Source organism: Dinoponera quadriceps, unplaced genomic scaffold, assembly GCF_001313825.1.
Source record: "Dinoponera quadriceps isolate SergipeBrazil2010 unplaced genomic scaffold, ASM131382v1 scaffold2634, whole genome shotgun sequence".
Classification (NCBI taxonomy): domain Eukaryota; kingdom Metazoa; phylum Arthropoda; class Insecta; order Hymenoptera; family Formicidae; genus Dinoponera; species Dinoponera quadriceps.
The window spans coordinates 1-9214 of record NW_014556669.1 but is presented as its reverse complement, the minus strand read 5'-3'; the positions used below and the strand labels follow the sequence as shown (position 1 = coordinate 9214).

General features: G+C 36.1%; 2 protein-coding genes across 2 annotated transcripts; both read left to right on the top strand.

The window, feature by feature from the left end:
• Positions 1-330: 330 nt before the first annotated feature.
• On the top strand, positions 331-1564 carry LOC106747944 (histone-lysine N-methyltransferase SETMAR-like). The gene has a single exon (XM_014625998.1). The coding sequence runs from the start codon at positions 804-806 to the stop codon at positions 1185-1187; it is 384 nt and encodes a 127-aa protein (XP_014481484.1). The 5' UTR covers positions 331-803; the 3' UTR covers positions 1188-1564.
• Positions 1565-7233: 5669 nt separating this feature from the next.
• On the top strand, positions 7234-8511 carry LOC106747943 (piggyBac transposable element-derived protein 4-like; the record flags this gene model as incomplete). Its single annotated transcript, XM_014625997.1, has 1 exon — positions 7234-8511. A coding segment is annotated over exon 1 (1278 nt), but the record flags the coding sequence as incomplete, so codon positions are not given.
• Positions 8512-9214: the final 703 nt, after the last annotated feature.

Below are 9214 nucleotides of genomic sequence, written 5' to 3'. Positions count from 1 at the left end.
CTAGAACTTTTTAGCATGGTCAAGTAACGTTTTCGAACCGATTTTCAAGATTTTATAAAAATTTGTCGCGTCAAAATCACGTTTTTTTTTGGAATATCTTGGAAAATCCTAAGTAGAACTAAATTTTCCATAATTTTAGTCACGAATTTCGAAAGAGCGACCTCGAAAACATTGGGAATGAAGGTGCCAGAATTTTTTAGATGACTATTTTATCAAAAGTTACACGCTTGAAGTAAACGAAAAATTTTGATCATTTTGGGCATTAATGGGTTATTATTTGATATTGGCTTAATATATTACCGTTCCGTTTTTTTTTTTTGGAAAGTTACATATCTCGCCTGTTTAAAGAAATCATTGTAAGCTCTAAAAAATATTAAAATCTTTTTTTAAAAATTATTTTTGTTGATAATGGAACAGTCGGAAATTCGCACTATTATAAAGTATGAGTTCTTACGTGGAACTACGGCATCGCAGACCGCGAGAAAAATTAATAGCGTATTTGGTTCTAGTGTTACTACGCAGCAGACAGTATCAAATTGGTTCGCCAAATTTCGTACAGGTAACTTTGACCTCACATATAAACCACGCGGTCGCCTAGAATCAAAGGTCAATAATGACGAACTAAAGGTCACCGTTGAGTCTGACCATCTCAGAGTGCCTATGAATTATCGTTAAAGTTTGGTGTTAGCAAACAAACAATATTAACTCATTTAGCTCAAATCGGTAAAGTGAAAAAGTTGGATAAATAGACTCGACATGAACTGAATGAAAAACAGAAACAAAAGCGTTTGTAAGCTTGCTTGATGTTGCTTTCTCGTCACAAATCTGATCCATTTTTTAATCGAATTGTCACTTGTGATGAGAAATGGATCCAGTATGACAATCGCAAACGTTCAGTACAGTGGTTGGACAAGGATGAATCACCAAAACACACTCCAAAGCGAAATATTCATGAAAAGAAGCTGCTGGTGAATGTTTGGTGGTCTAGCGCAGGTGTGATCCATTATGATTTTATGAAACCTGGCTCATCGATCACAGCAGAAATATACTGCAACCACCTGGACGAAATGATGCAAAAACTTAAAGAAAAACAGTATAGATTGGTTAGCAGATCGACTTCTATCTTATTGCATGATAACGCTAGACCACACACTACACAATTGACTGTGGAAGAACTACAGGAATGAGAGTTGGAATTTCATCATACTCACCAGACCTAGCCCCCACTGACTACCACTCTTCCGCAATTTAGATAACTTTTTAATAGGAAAACAATTTAATTCCGACAATGCTGTAAAACTGGTCTTCCAGGAATTCATTGACTCTCGTCCGCCAGGGTTTTATACCACCGGCCTGAACAACCTGTCGCTTAAGTGACAAAAGTGTATATACAATATAGGTGCATACTTTGATGAATAAAATAATCCCTTATAGTTGTAAGTTATCAACCAACTTTGCCTTTTTTTATGCAAATTTTATCCTTGACGACCTGATATTTGTTAAACAACATAAAATATTATTGAATTTATTTTCTTTTTTTTTATTTTTTTTTCTTATTAACATTTCTTGTTATGTAAACAAAACCATTTAAATATAATATATTATTTACTTATTTATTATATAATAATATATAAATAATATATTATATTATATATATATTATTATTTACATATATATATTAAACGTACAAAGGCGATTTGAAAAGTTTGCGGCCTACCATATAAAGGTTAGTATCGCGTTTCTGTTTCTTATCGCATCGTGGCGCCACACTCGCCCTATGAACAGCTGTGAAGTATCAAAGTGATTTGCCCAGTTGTCAGAAATAGCTGATTAAATAAAATCACCTCAGTACATTGTTGAAAATGGAGAAAATTGAATATTGCCCAGTTATTAAATATTTCATTAAAAAAGGCTTAACACTAACAGAAATTTTTAATGAGATGAAAGGTGTATTATATAGATGATTCAGCATTTTTATTTGTTACAGTATAAAAGTAGGCTACTGAATTTAAACGTTTACAGTCGTACAAGTTTGAAAGATAACCTCTGTAGCGGGCACCCGAAAAGTGCTACTACACCAGAAATCATCAACAAATGCATGATATTTTGGAGGATCGCCAATTAAAGGTGTTTGAAATTGCTAAGGCTGTAGACATCTTAAATAAAAGGGTATATCATATTCTTTCCAAGAAGTTAGGTATGAGAAAACTTTCTGCAAGATGGGTGCCGCATTTGTTGACAATTGATCAAAAACACATCCGACTACAGACTTTTCAGGAATGTTTAGGCTGTTTTAAAAACAATCCGGAAGATCCGTAGATTTATGGCGATTGGTGAAATTTGGGTTCATTACCATACTCTAAAAACAAAACAATAGTCAAAACAATAGATGCATAGTATTAGGTGCACAAATGAATAATAATCCAAATGTTTTTAAGCAATTAAGAAATTAATTTTAAAATCAATTAATTTTCGCTCTCTTTTACGGTTATGTAGACATATAGCTATTAAAAATGTCATTTAGTATGATGGCCCAATATAACTTTTAAAAGTATTCAGTTCAGTAGAGTCAAACATAGCAACAGATAAAGTGCATATCCGACACTGTATTCTTTATGAATTCCAACAAGGAAAAAATGCTGCAAGAGCATACGAATCGATTTGTTCCTTTCTCGGCAAAGTGTCTCGGCAACAGGTGCACTGTTGTACTGGTGTACTGTGTACAGGTGTACTTCTGACTAAATTTCGACATAAAAATGACGAGAATGTGCTATAACATCAGATAGGTAATTGCGAAATATGTCGAAATTCTTTTCTCACAAGAACGAGTACTTTAAAAACACAATCCACGGTGATCATATATTAACATGGGTACATAGGAACATGGGTATAGGAAGCCATAAATTACTGAATAATCAAAATAATCAGATTCTACATGAACAAAGACATATCAAATATGTAGAATATATTTTTTTCTAATGAAGACTTAAGATATACAAATAAATGTGAAAAAATATTCACAATTAATATGTTATTTAGCGAGTAATTCGCACATTATGTATGCTTAAATCTTCTGAATATATATTCAAATAATTTTCACAGTCAAAATATATTCAAATAATATGTGTTCAAATAACATTTAACATACAATTAAAGGAGAGATTTTATTACGTATAAATTAATTCGGTGCCTTTGCATTTAATGTCCTACTAATGTGATTAAAAAGTATCCAAACTTTATTTTTTAAAAATCGCGGGAAAATTGTAAATCAAATTCGTTTGCTTTCTCAAGTTGGTACACATGTCCTTCACATTTGATGAAAAAACCATAGCGTTTCTTCAAGTCGTTTGAGAGTGGTAGTTGTTTATGTCAGTGAAGATTTTTGTGCGCGGCGATTTGTACGATGTCGAAAAATATGGAGCAAAGAATTTGTTTGAAATGTTGTGTTGCAAACAAAATTTCGTTCAAAAACACATTCAAAACGTTGCAAAATACTTATGGCAATGATTGTTTATCGAAAACAAGTACGTTTGAGAGGTTTAAGAAATTCTAAGAAAGCCGAGAATCTGTTGAAGACGACCCACGCTCTGGAAGACCATCAACATTAACGGATGACGCTCACGTTGAGAAAGTGAAAGAAAGAATTAGTGCTCGAAAATTGTCGATTGATTGTGCGAGAGATAGCAGATAAAGTTAGAATATCGTTTGGATTGTGCCAGCACATTTTGTCCAATACATTGAACATGAAATGGATCGCATCGCGCTTGATTCCGGTAAACCTGAATTTTCTCCAAAAAGTAAATCGAGTGTTGGTGTCGTCTGAGATAATTTTTACGGTATCTAGAAACAGCACATACATGAAACGGATCATAACTGGTGACGAAACATGAGTTTACCAATACGACGTCGAAACAACTCAACAAGCGTCGGAATAGCGTTTGAAAAATGAAGCAAGACCGAAGAGAGCTCGCCGTTTGCAATCAGAGTCATGCTCACAATTTTCTTCGATCATCGCGGTGTTGTGCACCAAGAATTCCTGCCCACTGGTCAAAAAGTCACTAGAGAATACTATTTGTTCGACATGAGGTGTTTGCGCGAAGCAATTTGTAAGAAATGATCGGAATTGTGGAAAACTAACTCGTGGATTTTGCATCACGACAACGCACCATCGCATGCCTCGACATTTGTGCGTGAATTTCTGACAAAAAATTTAACGAATGTCGTTCCGCAAGCACCGTATTCACCAAACATGGCCCTCTGCGACTTTTTCCTGTTCCCCATACTGAAAAAATCACTTCACAGATAGCGTTTCGAATCGATTAAAGACATCAAAAAAAAAAAAAATTCGCTGCGTGAACTAACGGCCAAAGTATCTGACACGTATGAGCGATGTTTCTAGGACTGGATCAAATGCTGGCATATGTGCGTTGCAAGCAATGAAGACTACTTTGAAGGAGATTATAAGAATTGAATTATAATGATTTAATTGTTATTTTGATTTTTAAAAATAAAGTTCAGATACTTTTGGATCATAATAATATAATTCTGATTAAAATTAAAATTTTTTTGCCATCTTATGGTGATTTGAAAGTGTCAACTTCAAGCTTTAAGAAACACTATAATTGACGGCCTTGTCGATATAACCTCAGAAAACAGTAATTATTACGATGTTGTTTGAAAAGAAGCATCTTAGGCACTGCATCCTTTTTGCACACCAATTGAATAAAAATATTGCTCAGTCTACTGAAATGATTTGTTTCACTTTGGGTGAAAATGCTTCATCTATAAAATTTGTAAAAAAACTTTTACCGGCAATGAAACTAGGCAAGTGATTCTGTTGCGTGATAACGCGCAGCTACATACCACAAAGAGGACGAAAGATCCCATCTACCAGGTGTATGCATAAGTTTTTTCCGGTTTTTTGGTTAAAAAAAACACGTAATTTTCAAGCGAAATTAATTTTTTTTAAATTCAAAATATTGGCCAACGGCTTCTACACATTTCGCCCATCTTTCAGGTAATTTATGAATACCATGCCAGAAAAACTGCTCGTCTTTTGCGGCAAACCATTCGTCGAGCCATTTTCCAACTTCCTCGAAATTGCTGAAATGCTGCTCAGCGAGCGCGTGCCCCATTGATGCGAAGAGGTAATAGTCAGATGGCGCCAGGTCTGGGGAGTACGGCGGGTGCGGAAGGATGTCCCATCCAAGCGATTTCAAGGTGTCTTTCACTGGTTTTGCTGTGTGAGACGGCGCATTGTCGTGTAACAAAATCACTTTGCCATGTCTTCTGGCCCATTCCGGTCGTCTTTTGATTAATGCGTGGTTTAAATTAATCATTTGTTGGCGATAGCGTTGTGTATTAACGGTTTCGCCGGGCTTCAAGAGTTCATAATACACAATACCGCTCTGGTCCCATCAGACACAGAGCATGGTCTTCTTGCCGAAGCGATTTGGCCTTGGTGTTGATGGACCGGCTTTGCCAGGTGAAAGCCACGATTTCTTCCGCTTCGGGTTTTCAAAATAAATCCATTTTTCGTCACCCGTCACAATTCGATACAAAAATTATTTCCTTTCGTGGCGTTGAAGCAGCATTTCACAAGTGACTTTGCGATTTTCCATTTGACGTTCATTCAAATTGTGTGGGACCCATTTACCGAGTTTATTGATCTTTCCCATTGCTCGTAAACGTCTGCTGATTGTTTCTTGTGATACATGTAATGCTTCTGCTAATTGCCGTTGAGTTTGAGTTGGGTCATCATCCAATAACTCCTGCAATTGCTCGTCTTCGCATTTTTGTGGTCTACCAGAGCGCTCACTGTCTTTCACATTGAAATCACCATTTTTAAATTGTCGAAACCATGTCTCACATGTTCTAATCGATGGAGCGTGTTCACCATATGTTTCTACCAGCAAACGATGACTTTCAACAGCCTTTTTCTTTTGATTAAATAAGAAAAGCAATGCGTGCCGCAAATGTTCTTTTTCAGGCACAAAACTCGACATGATCACTGAACGATAAAACAAAGACGCTAGTTTTTGGCGGACTCAACTTGTGTGTGTTTGTAGTTTTAAATGTCAGACGAACAAAATGACGTATGTGTCAAATTAATTCGCTGCGTACTTTTCGCTGGCGCCATCTCTTAGTTAAACCGGAAAAAACTTATGCATACACCTGGTATATATTGGACTAGAAAATTCTCCTTTATGCGGCTTATTCATCAAATCTAGTTGCGTCGGATTACCACCTATTTTGGTCGCTTCAACATCATCTGGCGAGTACGCATTTTAAAATACGAGGTCTGTTCAAAAAGTATCGCGAATTTTGTTTTTTTTCAAAAATTATTTATTTATTCATGAATATCTATTTTGTCCTCTTCAAAGTAATCCCCATCAGATATTATATACTTGTGCCAACGTTTTTTCCAATCCTCGAAGCACTTAAAAAAATAATTTTTTATGATCTTGTTCAGCTCCTCCTTCAATGCCGTCTTTATCTCCTCAATCATAGCGTAGCGTCGTCCTTTCATGTACCTCTTCAGTTTCGAGAACAAGAAGAAGTCACAGGGGGCCACGTCTGGGGAATACGGTGGCTGCGGCATTATTAGTGTGTTGTTTTTGGCCAAAAATTCGCGCACAAGCAACGATGTGTGAGCAGGGGCGTTATCATAGTGCAAAAGCCAATTTTTGTTCTTCCACAAATCCGGGCGTTTCTGGCGGATCGCTTCGCGCAAATTTCGCATAACTTGCAGGTAATATTCCTTATTGACCGTTCTACCCTGTGGCAAGAACTCATGATGCACCACGCTCCTGCAATTGAAAAAAACTGTAAACAAAACCTTCACATTCGACGGAACTTGGTGCGCTTTTTTCGGTCTTGGCTCGTGCGGCAGCTTTCTTTGGGATGATTGAGCTTTGGTTTCCACGTCATAACCATAAACCCATGATTCGTCACCAGTTATGACCCTCTGAAGCAAATTTGGGTCGTCGCGGACAGAGTCCAATAGCTCGCCAGCAATGTTACCCTTAGCGCTCCGTTGGCTCCGCTACGGAGACATCAGTCATTTGTTCGGTAATTCCGAAGGCTTCGCTGCGGAGCCGAATGTTTTTAGCATGATTACGTTTAAGATGCTACTTTGTCGTCAGCATTGGCAATTGTTACCTGTAGTTAAAACGTGCTAGGTCTGTACCATTACGATTAAACCATTTTTTCACCTTTTCTGTGGTTAACAATATGGAGAAAAATAAATATTATGATGAGAATTTAGAGCTGAGTGATACTGAAGACGTATTTGACTTTCAAGTGTTAAAAGATATTGTGGAAGATAATGTTGGTTATGATTCTGACGCATCAAGTAGTGGTAGCGAAATTATACTACCAAAGAGACGAAGAATGAGAATTATTGAAAGTGAAACAGAAGATTCGTTACAATATTTAGATGAATGGCGTGATGTTACGGAAAAATTAGATATGCCAGATAGAATACCTTTTAGTATATTGCCACAGGTCATTGGACCACAAGTTCCTACAAATATTGTACAGCCGATCCAATATTTTAAATTATTTTTAACGGACGAATTGGTAAATGAAATTTTAAAAGAAACCAACAATTACGCAAAAAATGTTCTAAAGTTGAAAAAAATATCTAGTAACTCTATTTGGCAAACGTGGCGTGATGTGGAAAAGGATGAATTTTGGGCTTTTATTGGAGTTATTGTCAATATGGGTACGATACATCTGGCAAATATGCAAGAATACTGGACGGTTAAGGAAAATAGTAGGATTCCTTTTTTTAGTAACACATTTACAAGAAAGAGATTCAACCAGATATTTTGGATGTTGCATTTGAAAACACCTGATCCTGCCAAAAATGATATTAGAACACTTATTCAACGAGCAAGTAATTTTTTAGAATATATAAATTCAAAATTTTCGGACTATTTTATACCTGGAGAAAATATATGCGTTGACGAATCTGTAATAAAATTTAAAGGAAAAATAAGTTTTATTACGTACAATCCCAATAAACTTACCAAATGGGGCATTCGGGCATACGTTTTAGCAGATTCAGAAATAGGATATGTGTATAGCATCCTTCCATGTTATGGAAGTATCACTTCCGAAAATCTACCAAGGCCAGATTTACTGGTCAGTACCAGAATTACCTTGCATCTGTACCAACAATTACTGAATCGGGTACCTACCGCAAAAGGATATCACATGCATACCGACAGGTATTACACTAGTATACTTTTAGCTGAAGAATTGAGAAAAATGAAGTGCCACTTGACTGGTACCATACAAATAAACAGAAAAGGTGTTCCAACAACTCTGAAGAAACCAAAATTAGATGAAAAAAGGACTGTCGCATACAAACAAGGAAATACAATGCTCTTTGCTTGGAGGGATAAGAGGATAGTATCGTTATTGAGCAACTGGCATAATGCTGAAATGATAACTACTAGAAGATTTATACGAGGTGGTACAAATGAAGTAATTGAAAAGCCAAGTGTAATTGTCGGATATACAAAGTCGATGGGTGGAGTTGATCGGGCTGAACAATATGCCTCTAGTTATTGTTTTTTGAGGAAATCGCTTAAGTGGTGGCGAAAATTTTTTCTCCGGGGAATGGAGATATCAATAATTAATTCATACATTTTCTATAAAACTGTACAGCATTATACAAGTGAGAAAACATTGACGCATTTACAGTATAGAAAAATTTTAGTCGATCAACTTATAGGAAATTTTCATGACGATAGAACAAGAGTTTCTACATCCATTTCTGAAATCAGGTTAAACAGAAAACTTCACATAATGAGAAAAGATGCAAAAAGACACTGCGTTGTGTGCTCTAAAAGGAAACAAATAGATGGCAGACGTCAAAAAAGTGATTACTGCGACACTTGCCCAAGTAAACTTAGAATGCACATGGGAGATTGTTTCCAAAGATATCACACCATGGTAAATTACAAAATTTAAAATTTATCTTTTATTTACAATAAGAAAATGTATATTTATAAAATAAATAAAATGAAATGCATTCATAAGGACGTGTAATCTTTTCCGCTCAAAATAAGACTTCCTTTATCTCGGGCGATCCGCTCCAAAAATGTGCCGGAGTTGCTGGTAGGCAGTACTCGAGAAACGCGGGGAGCGCTAAGGGTTAATGCGATGCTGTTTTTGATCGAAATTGAGCAATTTTGGTACGAAT

Bases quoted from the DNA above. Each gene is read 5' to 3' on its own strand.
- LOC106747944 (XM_014625998.1), top strand. From the start codon at position 804: ATGTTGCTTTCTCGTCACAAATCTGATCCATTTTTTAATCGAATTGTC.